The sequence below is a fragment of the Dicentrarchus labrax genome, unplaced genomic scaffold (assembly GCF_905237075.1).
Source record: "Dicentrarchus labrax unplaced genomic scaffold, dlabrax2021, whole genome shotgun sequence".
Taxonomy (NCBI): Eukaryota; Metazoa; Chordata; class Actinopteri; family Moronidae; genus Dicentrarchus; species Dicentrarchus labrax.
The window spans coordinates 12,050,573-12,071,819 of record NW_026136724.1 but is presented as its reverse complement, the minus strand read 5'-3'; the positions used below and the strand labels follow the sequence as shown (position 1 = coordinate 12,071,819).

Genomic DNA, 21,247 nt, shown 5'->3' with positions numbered 1-21,247 from the left:
TATCTAAATTTATCACACTACATTTTTATTTCAATAAGCAGTTTTATTTTGGCTTTTCACATAACTGCCTTTGCCCTGTTTGAGCTGAGGTCTGAACGTGTATTATTTTAGGATTTCATGATTATATTATTTATGAAATTCACCATATGATTCACAGTGACTCATTTATATATTTAACATTGTGACTCCTGCCTTTAGGACTTATAATATACATTTTTCACTTAAAAAATATATATTATATTGAAATATTATTACTGGTGTGCTTTTGATATTAAAGTTATCCAAGTCAGAATAACTAGTTCCTACATCCTACATCCCAAAATGACTGACCAACAGGCAATGTGTGCAATTACGGCAATTTACCAATTTTGCACTAAACACTGCCCTGATAAAGTCAGAAAACATTTTTGTATTTGAACATCCGTGTGTTGAAAATCTTAAATAGTAATGTCATGAGTAATGGTCATGAATCTGAGTTTACTTCAGTGGTACTGCTTGTGTTGAACTGTGAGATTTAGTTGTTACACTTCACTAACAGTGCAGGATGTTAGATACTTGAGAACTCATATTTTGGAGGACGAGGCTGTAGTGCCTCGTCAAGAGTTTTCCCTCCACACTCACACGTTGATGGAAGTCGCCCCTCGTCGCCTTGTGAAAGGTTAATCCACAGTCTGAGCGGCGGGGGAGGCAGTTCAGATTGGAATAGCGGAGGCCGCCTTGGTCTTATGGCTCTCAGATCCGTGCTTTGAACTGAGAGCACCCTGCTTGCAGGCCAAATGGCGACCGTTCTTGACCTTCTGCGACGTTTGCAGAAATAGAAAACTGCAGCAACGAGGAGGACGATCAGGATGAGAGTGCAGACAACGAGGAGGGCTGTGAACATGGCAGCCATCCATTGGTAGTGGATTTGTTGTGAGGCAGCAGTGATAGCTGGAGATGCAGAGACACAGGTATTAAAGGTGGGACTGAGGGAAGTATTGGTGCCCAAACCTGGAGTCAGAGAAGTGTGGGCAGTAGGGGTGGATCCATCAAATAGAGGAGCAGTAGTAGTGGAGAAACAGTCTTGTCTGTAGCTCACAGGTCCAACTTTAGTGATGGGGAACTCTGGAAGCATTGCTTCTCTAAACGTAGGGTTGACTGATCCATCTGCAGACCTCATTGCCAACCACATGCTCTGTATTTGACCAACATGGCACCGACTAACTCTATTACGACCCATCCTGCACAAGCTGTAGTTGTACCAGGACACCACAGTGGACCCGGGCCTCATGGAAACAACCGAGAGGTGGTGGGCGCTAGAGCTGTTAAAGAAGCGAGACAGTTTTCTCAACAACATTTCCACCCTGTGGCGGTGACGGAGAATAGAGTGAAGACTGCGTTGAGCTGTCAGGGTGAAAGTGTGGCAGGGGTCGACAGGGCTACGATGGAGATACAGGGTCAGAGGCAGCCAGGTGCTCAGGCCCTGTCCGTCCCGGGCGGCCAGGAGGAGGTGCTGAGGGGCAAACTGTAGGTCCACCTCCAGAGGAACACCATGAAGCTCCAGACCGTCCAGAGCTAACCAGGTACCAACGCCGACGGGAGGGCCGTCAATCAACCTGATCTCCAGGGAAAGAGCATCTGCTTCACCATCTTCTGGGTCTAGGAAGGTTTTAGGTGGGATTGAGTAGTGGAAGGGAAAGCCAACAGTGGCCGTCAATGCTGGAATAGACTGCAACACTTTGGGTGGGAGATTCACGGAGCCTGAAATATACAGTATATTTAAAAAATTGCTTAAATTATTGCACAGAAATACTGAGTAAAAGTGTATTTTAGAGATTTGTACAATTTTGATAATAATTTTAGTAATTTCTAAAGCAAAAATACCAAACGATTGATGGGTCCAGGTTCAGATACTTTTAGGAACATGTGTTTTGGACTGTTGAGCCAATAAAACATAATGTCAAAATATATCACCTTGGGCTGTAAGAAATGTTTTTATTTTAATAGGTTTCCCTAATTTTGTGCCCACACAGAAGACACACACACATTGCAATTAATTTACCTGCTGCAGGTTTCACACTGTTCCACTAGTGGCAGTAATGCGCCAGAAATGTAGCAACATGTCAGGAAATGCAGTGCAAAAGAAAAAGTCTGCAAAGCTACATGAATGTAAAAAATGTAGGTGAAAGGAAATTGTCACTTCTAAAATATAAGATTGGTAAACAGAACTTTGATAAAAACATCCACAGGGAACCTTTAATGTGTTTTCTTAAAAAGCTTTAAGTAGTTTCTGGCTACCACTATTGCAAAAGGTTTAGCTATATTTATATAACACTTGTATTATAAATGAATATGAAATATTTAAAAAGTACATTATTAATGTATGTATGACTATATGTGTTTACTTATTCAGTCATTCCTGGTTTCACAACATTTAGGTGTTTGACACAGGAACAGTGTATCTGGGTAAAGACAACTTCTTGACCTCTGGTTTGCTGACATGTTGGCAGCTGCCCTTTATAACCAGTTCCACTAGGGCACATACACAGTAAACTCAATGGTAATGGTACCCTTGATGTTACTTACTTGAGATGGAAGCTGAGGGAGGTGTTGGCTGGACTGAGCTCTGTGTTCTGTACGAGGAAAGACCTACAGCCTGTATGGATGTTAATAATGTGGTTACCAACCCATAGAATGGACTCAAAGATGTGCTCAGAATCTGCTGCGTGGGAAGTCCTTTCGAGACCGGCCCACTGCTGTCTGTCTGGTGTGTTAACAAGGAATTCTCTGTACTGACACAATTGCCACTGAGGGCAGATGTGCTCTCTGCTAATGATGTGTATGTGATTGCTGAGAAGCTGCCGTCTAGAGTAGGAAGAGTGACTGAAATGTCCATTTGTGGAGTAGCTGTTATGTGGTTTATTTCTGTCGTCGCACTGTCAGACAGATGCATCGTTGGGCTTGACGTCTGGGTTGAAAATAGTTGCCCACTTGAATCAAACATTACAAACTGTGATTGAAAAGCAGTCCAATGCTTCTTATCTTGTGAATAACTTGTCAAAACGTCCAGAATGTGCTCCACTGTGCTCTTGAGGTAGGTACTTCTGATTTCTGGGGTACAACCATTTACATGATCCTGTGCCACAGATTGGCCATATGCTGGGAATGAAGGGTCCAGATTCTGGATCTGATAAGTGAAGGATGTAATGTAGGGCTCCTGGACAGCAGAGGGAGCAGTTGGATCAAAATGGTCCTCAGACACTGGTCTAGTGCTCTCAAACATTGAAAGAGGAGCTGGATGGGTCACATGTGGACTTGGTGCAATTGTAGTCAGGACTGCTGGATTTAAATACGTGCTTGTTGTCATTTTGATGACTGAGGATATGTGGGGAAATGTATGCTGAGACTCCCCAAGCAGCATTGACGGCATGAATTGCAGACTCTCATGAGCTGACTTGATAGATGGTTGATCTCTGAACATAGATAACGGGACATAAATGATATGATGGGTTTTAGTTAATGGAAGGCTTATTTGAAGAGCCCAAGATGTTGGCTGTAGGGACATCAGTATAATGTCTGAGCTTGTCTGATCAAAACATAACTCTGTTACAACTGGGCTTTCAAGATCCTTTTGCTGAGAGAAGAAACTGGTATCAGCTGATGCCTTGAGAGACTCTGTAAACCCTGGATGTATAATATTAAGCTCGGAAGGTAAAGCTGGTGTGAACGTTGTCACTAAAGGCGCCAACAAGGACATTGAGAGCGAAGACTCCAATTCGGTTTGTCCAGACACTGCCATCTCACCCGTTAATGCGGTCGGTGACACATCCTTAATTGTTGCATTTAGCCGAGACATTACATCCTGATTCAGAACTGAGGACAGATGTTGGATTGTATCAAAGTGCTGAGTTATCGATAAGTGCTCGGTCATTAAACGTGAGGTTGGTGACACATCTGGAAACGGCTGAGTAGAGGGTATTTTGTTTGATGGTTGCAGTGACTGTTTTGTCTTTAACCTGGAGTTTAGTAGCAGGACATCATTATAACTCTCTGTCAGAGGTAGATGAGAAACAGATGGGAGGTTATGGAGTGTTGGTTTGGCACTGTGGAGGTCGTTAATGGGCCCTTGGTTACAGATGTCACCTGAGAAAAAGAAAATGCAACAATTCAGGCAATGGAAAAATACGATTTCCATGAATGATCAAATTAAATATAATTACAAACACTGTTGTATAGGATTCTTAAAGGATTAATATATCCATTCATTCATTAATCCAGTCAATCAGACTGATACATGGTCATAAATTAACTAAGACAGTCTTAGAAGAACTGTTTATCTTTTTTAATCACCAAACTTAAAGCTGCAATAGTCAATATTCTTATTCTTATAATAACAATGGTGTGAAAGGAGTCTATCATAATGACCAACCCACCGTGTCCTCTGCAGTTCCTCTCAGCTCTTTGGAGTGTTTCCACACCTTCCAACTCATTGTTTTTGATTTTACAGCCTGCAACTTTACTGTTTTGGTTCAGTCTCATCAGCATCATTAGCAGGCAGTTGTTTTCAGCTAAAAAAAAAAAGCTCTGAAAACCCCCTGTACACTACCTGCCCACGACCTGACTATGCAATGATATCAATATGGGAAGGACATAAAAACCTAAATCTAGTAAATCCAACTTGGGAGTGTTCATACACTAGTCTGATATAGTGGCATCATTTAAATAGGCCTCAATCAGATACTTTTGCATTGTTACATATTTGGAGTAGTCTGTTAACAAGTGAAACCAGATACAAACAAACCGTGCATAATTAAATTTTAAATAACTAAATCGGTTATATTTGTGTTACGCTGACTTAAGTTAACTGTTCAGCCATTTTGCTGTTTTTGACACTTCCGTAGTTCTTTTCAACAAGTGAAAGATATCGTCGCTATCAGACATTTCCAATATCTCAGACTTGGAATTACAACTCGGAGGCTGACATGAAAGTTTCTTACCCAGCTAGTTGCTTGGAATTAATGTGAAGTGAACAAAGTAATAGACAAAGTTACTGACAGTGGAGCATTTAGCTGCTAAAGAGGCTGAAACAGAGCTAAAAGAGAGAATATTGGATTTAGATTCATTATGTGGTGAGACGAGACACCAAATGAAAGCTGATGCTGCTCCGTGTCTGCTGGATCGGCAAATAAGCAACTGTTTGCTAAAAAGTTCACTATAGCAACTTTAAGGTATAATGTACACTCTCCAAGTGTCTAAAATGTAACTGAATGCAGGTGTTTTCATACACTTGATTCACAGTTCGTCATGTTATCCTCAACATAACACACAGCTCTAACATAGTCATTTGTTTTCCATGTTATTCATGCTACTCATATTCCCACCACTACATTAGCCCATATGTTCTTCTATTCATTCCTCTCCATTCAGCTGTGGGCTCCCTTTCAAGCAAGGTCAAGTCATTACAACATATGACTTGAATGACTAAGCACCCAGAACAATCCCATATAGTCACACACAAGTCAACAGCAGCAGACCTACCCAGTGAGCTCACTGTGGGCTGACTTTCTGAGTCAGTGCGGCTGGCTCTGTAAGCACCGGCCCAGAGGGGGGTTTCTTTTGGGTGGGGTCGGAGGGTCAGACGAGTGGCGAGCGAATTTCTGTCGAAAGCCTCGTGTGTCAGCGTGGAAGGGGCACTGTAAGAGTCTGGGGTCAGCTGCAATGGGGGGTAAATACTGTGCAGTGTGGATGATGGGAACAATGAGAGAGCAGTGTCAGCTGAACGTTCTCCAAGAAAAGTCCTGACTGTGGATGTACTTTCAGGAAAAAGTGGTAAATGAAATAACTCTGTGGTCTGGAAATACTCAGAAATACTCAGTGATGTATCTGATGTGGCCTCTGAGCAAGTGAACAAGTCACTGCAGCTAGTCGCTTCCCCATGAGGTTTTATTTCTGAGGCAGAAAGCCCAGCTGTCTTGATGTATTCCTGCGAACTGTGAACTGACGGCCAGTTTGGATGACTGCACCCAAACTCAGCACTGACAGATGTGTGCAAAGTTGCCAAAATAATCTCGCCAGTGGATACTTCCAGGAGAGTGCTTTCGTGGCTGTATGGGTACAAAGTTATCTGCTCGGTAGATAAAAGGGAATTTGAGAACATCTGCATTTCTTCCATACGGTTTGTCTTTAATATAGCAATGGGTATCTCAGGATCTATGTCAGGGTGATGCATTATCACCGTTAAAGCACTCCCTTGGGTGGTAAACTTGAAAACCTTCTTGGTTGAATCTGTGCAAGTATTATCCTGTGCGCCAGAGGGCTGAGGTAAAAATTCCTCTCTGACAGAGATGGTGCTCTTTTCAGATGAATACTCTGCGTGTGTTGGCTCCAGCCCCGTCCCCACGTGGTTCACATGCAATAATACGGTCGACAAACTTGGTTCCAGCTTGGTCAGAGGGAGAGAATATATGTCTGAATGCTCAAGTTTCACAGTCCGATGGATCTGAGTCGGTGGTGGAACAATCGCATTCTGAGAAGTTGTGAATTTAAGCCTTTGCAAGTCTCTCTTAACGTTATGTCGGACCTCAGATGCACAAAGCACCCTCCATCCCAAAACAGGAGCTTCCAGCAACGTGGCCAGCCCTCCTGCCATCACACTGTGTTCCAGCACCCTGGCTAAATCAGACCGTTGTTCCTCTCCTTGACAGCCGACACGCCACAGAAGCTGAATAACACCTGCTGAGGCATCTTGTTTTTCATGACCACTAGTAGTTTTCTCCACAAACCCACCTTGCCTACAAACTCTGAGCTTCTCTTGTATGAAGGATTTTCTTGTTGAATACAGGTGGACAAAGCCCAGTGGCAGGTGCAGGTAGTCAGCCACAGTGCTGACCAAACGGATACGCTGGCTGGCGTCAAGAGTCCCAGGGTTCAGCTGAAGAAGAAGGTTGGCCCAGATCGTCATCTCCCCTTCAGAGCAGAACAAAGTATCCCTATTAGACACAGAGACAAAGCCAAATCTGATCATCATTCCTTTTAAAGGATAAGGCTGTCAATATTATTATTATTATTACATCAGTGTGCCACAGTGTTTCACTGGGTGACAGGTTCCTTTATTATGGTGAACATGGGCACTTATTTATTTTGTCCCACATACATCATCCCAATGCTGACTGCAGTCCACAATATAAGCTCTATTTTCACCTGTTTGAGCGACTTCTTCTAAAAACTAAAAACTACAGTGCCCAGCTAAAACTACATATCCTGTTTTAAACCTGCATTAACTGCCATGTTTTGGCCTGTTAAGCAGCACATTAAGCACTGATATATTACCACCACATTAACCGTGCCAGCAAACAGTGTCCATCAGTATCAGTATCCATCAGACATGGAGCAACATTAGTTTTCAAGAGTGGAGCTTGTGCCCACCTGGTAAATGCTAGTTGTTAACTTCTGTCTGTCTGTCACTCGCTGCAGGTAGCATACAGTGGGTTTGTCAGAGCAGTGAAGTTATGGACTGTAACACCAAAACAATGATGCTCAAACCCTTCATAGAGCTGCAGAGTCGGGGGATCATTCTCTCTGGGTGGGTTGCCGCGAGCTTCTCCCTTCACATTATACATGACTCCTTATTTTAATGTTGATATAAAAATGGATTTTCTCAGCTTTAGAGATTTCTGTCTTCAGTAGGAATGAATTGGCTGTGGGCCACAGGCGTGATAGTGAAGACGATAAGTATTGAGAGACAGACTAACACACTGTTGGTTTTATGGGATTTGTTAAGAAAAGCAAAAAAATAAAATACCTCAAGCATTAACCTTGAAACTGATTGTGTTGTCAAATCAGTTTAAAGAAATAGTAATTGATGTCACAAAAAATATAAATAAATGTTACCTGATTTTAATCAATATGGTAATGCATCATATTAAAGGACCAGTGTGTAGATTTAGTGGCATCCAACAGTTATACAGATTCCAACCATTCCATAAAAACAGATCCTTCTAAGTTAACGAAAATTAGGATAAATCGATTTTATCGATTAACTCGAATTTGTAGATAAACACGATTTCTTTTTAGTTAAAATCGGTTTTCTCTTGAACTTCCACCATACCGGCGCTCCGTTTGGGCTCCCGTAGGTCAGAGTGCGCTGTTCCTCCCCCCCGACCTCTCCACAGATACACACAACACGGCAGCAAGCCAGGATGACCTCGTCCCCAAAAAAGGCACAGTGTCGTCGGTTGTTCGGAACTGGTTTGGTTTTGTGGCGTCCGACAGCGAACAAACCACGACCCACTGCAAAGTTTGTTTGAAAGCTGTTGCAACCAAAAGGTAGCAGTACGACCGATTTATTCCAGCACCTCAAACAGAGGCATGATGCCGAGTGGGAGATATACAGGACCACAGCCCACAAACACCCGCTAGAAAACAGTCTACTAAAAAAAATCAATTAAAATCGTAAATCGGGTTTGGTGTGAAAAAATTTGAGATTTTATTTTTAAGCCATATCGCCCAGCCCTAACGAAAACCCACCTAACATGGGATCAATGTTGAAAATAAAGCTCTCATTCAGTATCAGATATGTTTATGTTTACTCACTCACAGTGTGATTTTACATTGTTGATTTAACACCACACGCTCAAACTTAAATTTGACTTAACCAGCTTAACAACACAACTGTTAACAGACAACAGACCAAACAAACAGAAGAACCAAAGGAAATCAAAAGTGTAGACAAAGAGGAGACAGGCCAGACTGGAAGCTCTTAATCACACAGATTCTATGTGTCATTGTTTATGTGCTGTGGGTAAATGTGAACAACACAGTAGGTTTATGGTAATATATATATAACAACAAATCATCTGGAAAACTTAAAAATAAAGACTATTAAAGTTTAATTTGTGTGATGAATACAATGTAATAAATGTCAGTAGTTGTAAACATTTGGTCATCACAGTTTATTTGTCCCGTTTCTTTGAGGAGTTTAACTGTACCCTAAAGAATTTATTTTAGAACTGTCGAGTCAAATAATTATAAGTTAACTGATGAGTAACAGTAGTAGTACGCAACTCAAAGCCCGAACTTAATTCAACAAAAGGTGCACACACAAGTATAGATAAACACTCCATGCACTGTACACTGTACATACATGTGTTTTTTAAATGTTTTGTTAAAGCTTGGCTTATTTTATGAAAATTCAAAAGACTAATCTTAAAACTCACACACCAAACAAATTTCTTCTTCAAAAATAATGTTTGTCTTCAAATGACACTGTCATTTCTGAGAGCCAAACCCTGATGTGGTGACTAAAAACCATTATAATGAGTGGAAAACACTGTCATGGTTATTCGATCTACCAAGGTACTCAAATACAATACAAAACAGTCAAAAGCAGAAAAATATTTAGTTTATATTTCATCACATAGCTGGGGTTGTAAAGTGTAAAGAAACTGCAGTAAGTCTTCTCCATGTGCTATAAAGATGTTTTTTTAAAATTGCATACTTTCACCCCCTGTGATTTCCTGCTCTCTTACCTTGCTGAGTCCTTGTCAACTACCGTTCTGTTTAGGATGTGCAGATGAAAGTATACAGCACGGTGCTTTCCGGTAACAAACACTTTAAGTTGGTATATCCCACAATCCTCGGTCAGAGCCAAGCCAGATAGACTGTTATCCGGTCGCCTAAACACCATCCAGTGGGGCAAAGTGCTGTCTCCATCAGCCAGAGATAGCTGGTGGGGAAAGTGAAGCAGATATTAGCAGGTTGAATTTAATTATGCTTGTTGTTGTGTGTGCCTGCTTGCATACAGTTAAGGAGCTTGAGTGACCACAGTGCTTCTAGGAGAGTCCTCTGCAGCACTCTTGTGGGTTACTCTCAGGAGGACCTTTAGCCGGTCCTCAGTGCAGGAGCCAGATGGTTTTCATAGGGGTGGTCAGTCTGAGGCCAGTACTCTCTTTGGAGTGGAACAGAAATTAATATATTTTTTGTTTTTTTCTGCATGTAATGGGCCTGTACATAGGTTAGATTATGATGTTCCAGGAAGTTGCGATGTTACAGTTGCAACAATTAACGCAAACCTGTCCAATCACTGCACCTTTTCTGCAAATTTGACCAATAATTGTGTTTTCCCAATTCACCAGCCATAGTCCCTTGCACAAATTGTTGAGCCATACGCCACCAAACTGCTAGCGATGTTATTCTCACTGGAACAAGTTGGCTTCGGTTTTTTTAATTTGAATTTCATTGCAAGAAAATGCCTAAAACCATCTCAACGTGCATTGTCGTGACATTTTAGGGTGTAACAATCCCAAATAAAGCCACCGAAATCCTGGAGGGACTGGTTTGCTTATGACCAGAATCTAAAATAAGCCCCTGATAGTCTTGAGTTTTTGTTACTGAAGCTTGTGTTAGCACTGTGTAGACACATCTGACCGAAGATTTGTCTTTTATTATGTATTATGCTCAGCTCACCTGGTAGAGCTGCAAGCGTCCCGGGGTTGCAGGAATGGGAAGCTTAAAAAAGAAAGGGGATCCTGCCTCAGACGTAAAGTTAGGAAACCTACAAACTTCAGTCGTTACAGGATGATGTTGTATTAAACTTTCACTGTGCTTCACATTCTCCAGCAGCAGCAACAGTGTGAGGTAGAAGTCCAGGGTTTTACATGACAGGGTGATCTTTTGGTGAAATGGACCAGGGTTCTTGACTGGTAGGTCATCCATGTCCTGTTATGGGTCTGAATTTGAGGTAGCAGTCTCATTTTTCACTTCCATCTTTTATGTTAAATCCTAAAAGCGCCGGTGTTCCTCTGAAACACAAAGTTGATCTCCACAAAGTGAATTATTATGTTAATTATGAGCAAAACGTATTCTATGCATCCATTATTCTGTCCACTTAAATGTTGCTTAGGAAAATGTGTATTTCATGCTCAAAAAACCCCAAACCCTCCTGCAAGAAATCCATGGGAGCCAACCACATCATCAGCAGGCAGAAAGTTGTCATTGTTTCCTTCTTTACAGCCTTTTCCACCATTCAGTCCTTCCTTCCCATTACACTGTACTGCTACCCAATGAGGATTGCACCCAGAAGTCCCATAACGTTTCAGTTGTCCGCTTAATCACCTGTCAGGTAAAAGAAAACAAAATTCCGACAGAGTGTGTGTAAGGGATGTTTCATCTTCACATAAACGAAGCGCTGCCAACAGTGTATGTTTACAACCCGGCAGAACCTGATCCTCAAAGCATTAACTGAGCTCTTTCCCTGCTGATGTTGCAGGAGGTCCGGTTACAAGTCAGAAGTGGTTACTAGGATACCTTGCCATAGCACCAGTATACTGTCAGTGACTTTTGAGACTGAAGGTAACAGCTGACCTCACTTTATTGTGTCTCTCTAAAGACTAGTCTAGAGATATTTTTGTGTCAGGATCAGTCAGGAAGTTAAGCCAACATTGTTGCACTTGGTTCACATGGTCAATCATTTGTTTACACATTTACATCCTTTATGTGGCTTTATGTGGGATTGTTACAGCCTAAAATGTCTGATTTCACAGCAGCTCTTCTGTAAAATTGTGATTCATGTTGCAAAGTCTTAGGCATTTTGCGTGAGAAAGCAATAATTTTAAATATTTGCGATTATTATTATTATTATTTTAAAATAATTGTATTAAAAATCGAAGACAAGTCGTTCCAGTGAGAATAAAATGGCTAGGTGACGAATGGCTCAACATTCTGCTCGGGGGACTACAATGATTGGTCAAATTTGCAGAAAAGTGGTGGTGAAAATTGGTGAAAAAGGGCACGGACAATTCCGACTTCCTGGAGGGACTGTCTTGGGTTGTTCTCCTCAAGTAGAAATTAATCGGTGTCAAAATTTGATGAAAGGAAGGAATGAGTAGCATATTCTGTCTATTACAGTTGTAACTGCTCAACCTTAGTAAAGCTGCACAAACAACATTTATTGGTTAGTTTATAAGTTAGTTTTTTAGATTCTAGAGTTTATCCCAAAGTACCCAAAGATACAGAATGTGTCAAGCAAGTTAGAATTTTTCAAGTTGACACAATGAACCTGTTAGCTATTTACAAATCCAGCTGATACAAGGCCATACTAGCATTCATTTTGAGTGGTGTTGTTTGGCCACATGGTGATTTCTTTTAGCTCTGTTTTGGGTCTCCACCAACTCCTGCGAGAATTATCTGGCACTAGTTGCTGAATGCTCAACTATGCGATGCTAACTGTCTGCTGTTTGGTGGTGCAAAAAAAAAAAAAAAACTGGTTTTAACTTAAAGAAAAAACAGTTTACCTAACCCAACATGAAAGACTGTTCCTCCACACTGTTGTTACAACTGGCAGAGGATCTCTTTGTCCCCTTCTCAACATTTTCTAAAGGCAAAAGAGGTAAATAAACATACTGTTAATTTTTTTAGAATTTTTTGCTGTAAGTCTGCATTTGGTATTTTAGGAGTGTTCTAAGCACCAGAAATGCAAAGGAAGAAAATCTATTTTAGATATACATTTTCTGAATTCAAACTGCTCTGATTCTGCTAAATGTTCAGTTTGAATATTGGATTTATATTGTTTTACTAATTAGTAGTACAGGTAGTAGTGATAGAAATTTTGTTGAGCTTTATGAAATGTTGTGTTTGGACCCTCAGGGCCACCGTATACAGCTGAAAGGATTAGTTGGGTAATCAACTCGATACTTGAGTGGGATAAAATTAACTGTCAATCGTTTTTAGAATTGCCAATTATCTGGTTCTAGCCTCTTAATTGTGAGTATTTGCTGTTTGCTTTTGTGTTTTTTTATATGATGGAACTGGATTTGTAGGCCAAAACAAACCGTTTTAATGTAATTTTGTGCTTCAGGAATCATAATTTGCATTTTTGTTGTTTACAATTTTCTGATATTTTGTGGACCAATCAATAAGTCGATTAATTAGAGGTCTCGAATGAGATGTATGAAATGTAACAAAAATACAACAATTTACACACTACAGAAAGATACAGAAACACAAAATGTATGAAATGTAACAAAAATCTCAAAAATGGTGAAGCGGGGACCTGCACATACACACATACACACACACAACGCCGGTTAAACTAGTCTGCCCGTACACACACACACTCAACAAAACTGAGACAGAATGTATATATTCTTAACATCAGCACTATTCACTGCACTTCAAGTCTGGTTCACAGCTGTCCAACACTGTTGTCCTTATCATCAGTCTTTCTCTTTGTCCTTGTTCCTATGATTCTACAATGTAAAAGCTAAATTTTAAATGTCTTTCTTTACTTCCTCAAGCATTCATTCATTTGTAATTATTTATTAAGTGTTAGCAGTTGGAAATTTAAACTCTTGCAATAACACATTTAAAGAAAAGACGATAATTAAGAGTTGGTGTGTCCCATCTACTTAACAACCTAGATAAAAGATAAACAAGACCGTTTGTATATCAAATGTTTGTGATAGACCACATAGTGAAGCTGGGTGTGATCACACTTTTCAGCAGTTGAAACTATACCATATCTTCTCCACCCCCTGATGAGCAGTAGTCCCTGTTCCTCCTCACTGTTGTGACGAGTGGCTTTGGAGATATTTCTACTCAAACTTAACTGTAACCCTACTCGACATTTTCTAAAGGCAATGCAGGTATGTGAAATTATTTGAATAATTATTATGACACAAAACATATATATCCTATTATTCCCTTTTACCTCTTCGTGAAAACAAATTATGAACATCAAGTGACATGTTTCTTTTCTTTTGGGCCATTATTTCTTTTAATCCATAACTTAAACAAAAATGTTGATTATTAATTATCAAAGTAAATACCTATGAAAAAAACAGGCTTGTTTTTACATTACATTACAGCTCATATCGTTCTTTCGGTGTAATTAAGGAGCAAAAGGGGCAGAAAAGTTACACATACTTTACATCAAAGTGTTCACTGTTGCTCCCTGATTCAGGAACACCTGATCAATTTCCTTTAAAATGTTTATTGTAGTGTAAATTTCCAAAAAGGAAGGGCAGATCCTGAAGAACTGGACTGACGAGGTAGGTAGAGGGGTTTCAGACACACTTGGGAGCCGAAAGAGCCGGCTCTTTTAAGCGAGCCGAGCCAAAAGAACCAGCTCTCTAAAAAGAGCCAGAATTCCCATCACCACAAGGTATAGCTGGAGTAGCCAGCCCGTGGGGAAAAGTAACTAGCTAGTTGACATAACAGCTCTCCAAAAGTGAAGCCAAACCACCTCGTTCGTCCCCTGGTGGCTGGCTGGCTGCAATATAGATCATAGAGCATGTTGCCTCTATGTTAGCAGATGGGAAATGGACCAAACCAAAAAATCAAAGTACACGTCAAATCCATTTTTACCAAAGATGGTTTCTGTTATCTGATAAGTTTGGTTTTAATTTCTTATTTTAAGCTATAAAAAGGGGGTTTTATATGATGATTGACAGTTGAGCCCTGCTCGCAATTGGGGACTTCGATACCGTGGCGCCAACCCCGATCATTACTGCACAACTCTGGCTCTGAGTGGCAAACCTGCTCTATTTAAAAAAGTGTCCTGAGATAACTTCTGTCATGAATTGGCACTATACAAATTATTTTTGAATTGAATTGAATTGAATTGAATTGAATTGAATTGAATTGAATGTTCTATTAGTTGGAGGCCATGCATGCCCAATGTACATCATTTTCTGAAAAGGGAAATATAAACACTAAACACAAACTTTTCTTATTTGTGTCCTTTCCCCACAGACACTGAGGATGGCGGTAAATTGGGCAGGACTGCTGTCCATTGGAGTGTTTTATATGATCGTACTGGGCACAGGTATCTGGGCATCCAGGAAGTCCAAACGGGAAGAGAAGAAGTGCACGGGCAACCGCAGTGAAGTTGCAATGGTTGGAGGGCGGAACCTCAACATCTGGGTCAGCATCTTTACTATGACAGGTAGAATAATGATGATAATAACAATAACATCACAGATGATCATAGTATATCAATGGGACCTTAAATGTTCATTAAGAGACATTTATTTTGAAATCAGTGACCTCATTTTATTTCATAAATGTATTCTATGAATTGGACACAGTTTAAATCATTTCTCATTGCCTGTATGTGTGCTAATGTTTTGCAGCCACTTGGGTGGGAGGAGGCTATATTCTGGGTTGCGCTGAAGTGGTCTACGATCCAACGAAGGGGTTGGTTTGGGCCACTGGACCCATTGCCTTTATCATGAACCTGATTATAGGTGAGTGAGACCAAATAAAACTGCTTAGATGCAACATGCTGATACATTGCGAACCTTAAATTGCTCCATAATCACTCAAAAATGTTTAAAAAATCTTTGTTAAAAATGTAAATGTTTCCATTTGTGTGATTTCAGGTGCACTCTTCCTTGTCAAACCTATTCGGTCGAAGAACTATGTCACCCTCATGGACCCATTTCAAAACAAATATGGCAACAGTGTAGCTGCTGTTATTTTTATTCCTGCTCTCCTTGCTGATATTTTGTGGATAGCGTGTGTCCTCGGTGCACTGGGTAAGTCAGAAACAACCACTTCATGAATGAATTTCTTGCAAAAGTCTTAATTATAAATCTTAATATCCTGAGAGTACACATTTACTGCCAGGTGAGTTTTGAGTTAGTCAATGTAAATGCTGTTTAGTGATAGCACTAGTATCATGCTATTTGCACAAATGACATGGCATCAATTTTAGTTGCATGACTCACTGGGAATGTATGTTTGTGGTTACAGGAGGGACGCTAAGTGTGGTGATGAATGTCTCCTCCAGGCTTGCTGTAGGCGTCTCTGCTGCTGTGGCAATCTTGTACACATTAATGGGAGGACTGTACTCTGTGGCCTATACTGATGTCATCCAGCTTATGTTCATGTTCCTCGGCTTGGTACAAACATGACATTTTAAGGAAAATTCAAAGCACTTATGCATAATAACTAACCTAGTGGTGTGGCTACAACTATTGGATGGATTGCCATTAAAATGTTGTACACTGTTGACTGTTGAAATGTTGACTACTATTTTTTTATCCATAGAACTATGCAGGACTGATGTACTGAATGTGTTACTCTGTATCTTTTTTTATTCCCTATTTTCAGTGGTTTTGTGTGCCCTTTATCCTGACAAGCCCCTCCTCAGCTAACATTACTGTTGCTGCGGTAACCAAGCTGTACCAGGAGCCATGGATCGGCAAGCTGGAGCTGGAGGATACAGGTCGCTGGATAGATGACATACTGCTAATGGTAATGGACACTGAAACGTCTTTAGTAGTAAATAAAGATTAAAGAAAAAGACTACACTACAATAAATCTTCATAAATGTTTGACATTGGACCTTTAAGTGTTTTATGGACAACCATTTCAAGCTTAATGTCCATTCTCCAATCCAGTCCTGTCTTTATTCCTCTCCAAGGCCATCGGAGGGATCTGCTACCAGGCTTTCTACCAGAGAGTCCTGTCCACAGCCACCGATAAACAAGCTAAGATCACCTGCTATGCTGGGGCAGTTTTATGCCCAATCCTTGGCATGCCATCACTCATCATTGGGGCAGTGGCGGCATCTACAAGTATCTAGATTGTTCTCATTGTCTTTACTATCTTTGCCAATCATCTGTAGTACTATGAGTAGGAGAACTTGACCAACTGACATATTCTTAATAATCAAACCTATTCCCTGTGACTCGTATGATTGTTTTTAATTACATGTGCTTAATGTCTGTCAGATTGGAACCAGACCACCTACGGTTCACCCAGCCCTTACGAACAGGGCAAATCTGGTATGATCTTGCCAATTGCCCTTCAGCATCTTTGCCCTTTCTACGTCTCACTGATTGGCATGGGAGCACTTGCTGCCTCGGTGATGTCATCAGTCGACTCTGCACTCCTGTCTGCTGCCTCCCAGCTGGGCCGAAATATCTTCAAGAACATCATCTACAAACAGGTAACACCTCATGTGACACCACTGTTACACCGAAAGTTCATTCTATGCAAACAATTTGAGTAAATACCACTTTTAAAGATTAGTTTTTTTGCATTACTTAAACAGTATGAGTTTATGAAGAGTGTATGAGACAGTCAGTGGGTGTACTCATTTTTGTAAGTTTAACCAACTTAAACTATCAAGTTTTACCTCAGGCCACAGTGCTGCCCTGTTGTGATTGGCTCAAAACTCAAGACAAGTCTGTGCTTGTCCGTTGGCAGCTACAGAGAAAGTTGCGCCATTTTCTAATTTACACAGATCAATTTAAGGTCTTTGCACCTTGCATGCTCCTTGGACAATACATGCCTGCATTTTTCTGTTTTTAGCAAGTTTGGACGCTTTTAAAGGACATTTGCCTGCTGTAAAGAGGATACCATTTCTGCCTGAATGAGGTGAGTTGTTTTCTCTATTCAAGTATTAGAAACTGCTACAATACAATTTCAAGTTTGAAACCTGTACATTTGAATGTGTGTAAATTTGAGGTTGACTTATAGGTACATTTTGAGCGTTGGACAATTGTAAATGTGACAATTGTGATTTTTGAGTAGCTCTCTCTGCTTGTGTGTTTTCTACATACAGTTTTGCAACAGTAGTGTAAAATTCAAATTATTTGATGTAGTTTTGAAAAAATTTCAATGCCCACTTTTAACATTAGCCTCATTTGCCCTACTATTTTTGTTTAAAGCCATATTAAAATGCCTTGGAAATGCAAGTACTGCCCTGCCATCTGTGAGAAGAGAGCACAGCTTTTTAAACATTATAGGCTAAAACATGGGACTTATGCAAGAACTGAGCCCTTTCCTTGCGTGCATCAGGAATGTATGTATACATTCAAGTCTCTCAATGCACTCACACACCTATACATGAACACCCAAAAAATGCCTCTAATAGCTTGTTTACACAACATTATCTAAAATGAAACCACTGTGAATTATGAAAATCATGATATTTATGAAGACCACACAGCTGATTGTAGACAAATTGCTGTTAACCTGAATATCCTCCTTTTGTCTTGTTTCTCGCACTATAGTCTCTTAATGAGTGAGACTCTGTGGACATTCCCGTGGGAATCCTCTGCTATGAGGACACCAGCCCAGCAAGCCCAGCAAGCCCAGCATCGCCACAACCAAACCCCTCAAGAGTGGGGATCATCCTAGAGAGACTTGTAATGGAAGCACTCACCAACCTACCTCAGCCAATGTGCCTCTTGTTTGGCTTTACCTACGCACTCCACCTGCAGTATCTGAAGTGTTTAAAAAACACATTTGCCTTCATTCAGCAGGTAATGCTAAATTTGGGTCAAAGTGAGCTACCTCCCAAGGTTCAAAAGCTGAAGAATGATCTTGCAGTGAAAGACACATTTATGCTCATGACACAATTCTTCATTTCCGTGTCTGGATTGTTGCACAAATACATTGCACTGACTGGAGCAAATATTCTTGCAGTTGCTCATTTTGTATGTGAATCTTCTTGTACTAGATGTGTCTATTGTTGCTTGTTTTACTGAAACACACTGAGGACACATGTAAGAAAGTTGCAGGTTTTTTTTTTTTCCACCAGCTCTGGTCCTTACTGCATAGTTGTTCTTAATGCTACTGTTCTTAATACCTGCTTTGTTGTGTTGCAAACAAAGCATACAGTTTGTCCTTTTGCACTCGCAGTATGCTGCTACATGGTCAGTGTTCTTGTTTTTTTTTATTTGAAAATTGTTCACAAAGCAAAAAATTAAAAAACTAAGCTGTGATTGTATTTGGAAGGAAATCGTTTCCTAATTCAATTCACATGTTCTGTTTTCTGCATCATAGCAGGGTGCTTTTGATAATTTTATGAAAACAAGGTCCTACTGTTATTTTGGATTTGCATCTTGTATTTCACACAGAATCATTGTTAATACATATTTGTTGCTTTGTTGTGTGTCTAAATCAAATAAATAAAATGTACTGCATTGTGTGATCATTGACAAAAGAATAATCTAATTGGAATTTTCTTATTCCAAATATAATATTTTAAAATTTAATATATTCATATTTTTAATAAAACTAGAATTTTAAGTGTATTTGACTTATAATGAAGTTTTGACTATTGTACTTTTAAGTAGACTCCACTACACTTTTCGATTGTGATTACTTAAACCATTTAAGTGTATGTAACTTAAAAATTAATTAAATTCTGACTATTGTACATTTAAGTTGACTATAATTAAACAAATTAATTTTCTCTACTGTCAATAACCTAAACCATTTGAGGCAATCACTTGACACAAATAGTTTAGGTACAATCAACTTATCCGGGTTTACAGTGCACTGATCACCCACCGACAACAACAATCAACAACAATAAGGAAGGCCGATTAAAAAATAACTGAATAGGTTCTTGGTTGTAAGCTACTGAAAGATTACACAGACAGCGTAATGTTATGTTGTGAATGTGGCCAATATTTAGCCACAAGAAGCTTATGAAAAGACTGAGTTTTTTCATAACTTAAATTGCTGTGAGTAGATTTAAAAATACATTTGTTGCAGTATTTTATGGTTGACGGCTTAGTTTTTAGGCCCCATGTTCAAGCAGTTGCACACAGCAAAGTGTGCCTTCATGCTGGTGAACAGTGGCACAATGAGACTTTCCTGATGAGCAATGTTGACTGCTTTATGATTATTGTAGTTTAGAGTTGAAGCGATCAGTCGAATTAATCGGCAAACATTCAACACTAATGTAAGTGTATGCAATTTGATGTAAGTTACACTGAAGTGGTCTTACTAGGTTTTTTAGGATTAAGCAACTCACTTTTTTTTAACACCTCAAAATTAAACACTGTGACTCACATTTTGGTTTAATAAAAGTAACTTGATGGCTTATAAAATAATTTCCTCTATTTCAGGCATCGGAAAAAAATATTATTGTGGTGGTTAAAGTGTCAATCTTCCTGTGCGGACTGATGGGAGCAGGCCTGGCCATGATGGCAAAGTCCGTACACCTGTTCTGGATCGTCAGTGCAGATGTCATGTATTCAATGATGGCTCCCCAGGTGATATGCATCTTCTACTTATCTCAGAGGGTGAACCACTATGGGGCCTGTTGTGGCTTTGTGTTGGCACTACTGCTCAGAGCTCTGGTTGGGGAACCCCTGATAGGCCTTCCTGACGTGCTGCCCCTGCCGTGGGACAAGATACAGGAGGACGGTCACCGATACCGCTTTTTCCCTTTCCGCACTGTCATCATGCTCATCGCCACCGGGACTATTTTGCTAGTATCTGGCTTTGCTGTGTGGCTGTCTGAGAAAGGGCTGCTAAGAAGAATAAGTGATGCCGAAACGGACACAGACATACATTACATGGCGCCAGTTGGAACAGACGTGGAGGAAAAGGACAGACTGAATAAAGAACAGTCTCACTTATCCTCCAGAGGAAGCAATGAGGAAGAGGACAAATGTTAGGACTTTTCTAAGCACATACACATTCATATAGCATGTGGGTGGTGTTTCACTGTCCAGAGCTGCTTGTGCAAACAAAACCTTCATGGAAGAAGCAGTAGAAGAAAACCATACCTGAGTCCACATCATAAAATTCAACGTCAGAAGTATGCAGCAGAACATCTACAGAACCCTGATGGGTTTTAGTGTGATGAAGTTAAAATAGTATCCAAAAATACTTAAGCAAAGGGATGTTTGAAGAAAAAAAAGAGCAGCAGTTTGTGAAAAGCACACCTCCCCAACCATTTAAGCATGGGGGTGATTCTATTATGTTTCCTGGTGGTGTTGCAGCCAGTGGCACAGGAAACACTGCACGGGTGGAGGGACGAATGGATTCCACTAAATACCAGCAAATAATTCTGGAAGCAAACATACAGCATATGTAACGAAGCTGAAGCTGAAAAGAGGAAAGCTTAAGGATGATTATTATAAACGTACCTTGTTGGAAGGTTTAAAGAGTGTTTGTTTGTTTGTTTGTAAAGGGTTGAAACGGTTCCTATCGACCACTGTTGACGAGGCCTAATGAGTTGATAAAGGTCTGAGACCTTGTAAAAGGAATCTGAGACTGGATAACTCTTAGGTTGCCCAAACATTTATACATACTATGTATTTTTGTTCAGGTTATGAAATGAAATTAAACAATGCATGAATGTTTGCAGCAAATATTGTGTTTCATGTTCCATACCTTAAGACCAGTAAAAGATTATGCATTTTAATGTCTACTGACTTTCATGTGGCAAACTTTCCAAATACTGCAAAATAATGGCATATTTTGTAAAACCAATCCTAGTAATATTCCAGTGACTAGA

At 40.1% G+C, this 21,247-nt stretch overlaps 2 protein-coding genes across 4 annotated transcripts; one reads left to right on the top strand and one right to left on the bottom strand.

The window, feature by feature from the left end:
- Positions 1-692: 692 nt before the first annotated feature.
- Positions 693-6,842, bottom strand: LOC127359258 (uncharacterized). Its single transcript, XM_051393147.1, has 4 exons — positions 5,518-6,842; positions 2,566-4,122; positions 1,242-1,740; positions 693-822 (listed from the first exon to the last, which is right to left on the bottom strand). The coding sequence occupies exons 1-4, from the start codon at positions 6,626-6,628 to the stop codon at positions 693-695; spliced, it is 3,297 nt and encodes a 1,098-aa protein (XP_051249107.1). The 5' UTR covers positions 6,629-6,842.
- A 1,308-nt stretch (positions 6,843-8,150) lies between these two features.
- Positions 8,151-21,088, top strand: LOC127358923 (high-affinity choline transporter 1-like). Of its 3 annotated transcripts, XM_051392484.1 has the most exons (9): positions 8,151-8,304; positions 14,728-14,920; positions 15,108-15,221; positions 15,357-15,512; positions 15,730-15,878; positions 16,090-16,233; positions 16,403-16,556; positions 16,713-16,930; positions 19,848-21,088. In XM_051392484.1, the coding sequence occupies exons 2-9, from the start codon at positions 14,737-14,739 to the stop codon at positions 20,400-20,402; spliced, it is 1,674 nt and encodes a 557-aa protein (XP_051248444.1). In that variant the 5' UTR covers positions 8,151-8,304; positions 14,728-14,736; the 3' UTR covers positions 20,403-21,088. The 3 variants fall into 3 exon arrangements, with proteins under 3 accessions (XP_051248444.1, XP_051248445.1, XP_051248446.1); XM_051392485.1 differs by lacking the exon at positions 8,151-8,304 and having other exon boundaries at positions 14,595-14,920; XM_051392486.1 differs by lacking the exon at positions 8,151-8,304 and having other exon boundaries at positions 14,829-14,898.
- Positions 21,089-21,247: the final 159 nt, after the last annotated feature.

Bases quoted from the DNA above. Each gene is read 5' to 3' on its own strand.
- LOC127358923 (XM_051392484.1), top strand. From the start codon at position 14,737: ATGGCGGTAAATTGGGCAGGACTGCTGTCCATTGGAGTGTTTTATATG. The intron at 15,222-15,356 runs GTGAGTGAGACC...GTGTGATTTCAG, and splicing joins TATCATGAACCTGATTATAG to GTGCACTCTTCCTTGTCAAA. The intron at 16,557-16,712 runs GTATCTAGATTG...AATGTCTGTCAG, and splicing joins GGCAGTGGCGGCATCTACAA to ATTGGAACCAGACCACCTAC.
- LOC127359258 (XM_051393147.1), bottom strand. From the start codon at position 6,628: ATGGCAGGAGGGCTGGCCACGTTGCTGGAAGCTCCTGTTTTGGGATGG. The intron at 4,123-5,517 runs GTAGGTCTGCTG...TCTTTTTCTCAG, and splicing joins GCCCACAGTGAGCTCACTGG to GTGACATCTGTAACCAAGGG. The intron at 1,741-2,565 runs GTAAGTAACATC...TGTATATTTCAG, and splicing joins TCCCTCAGCTTCCATCTCAA to GCTCCGTGAATCTCCCACCC.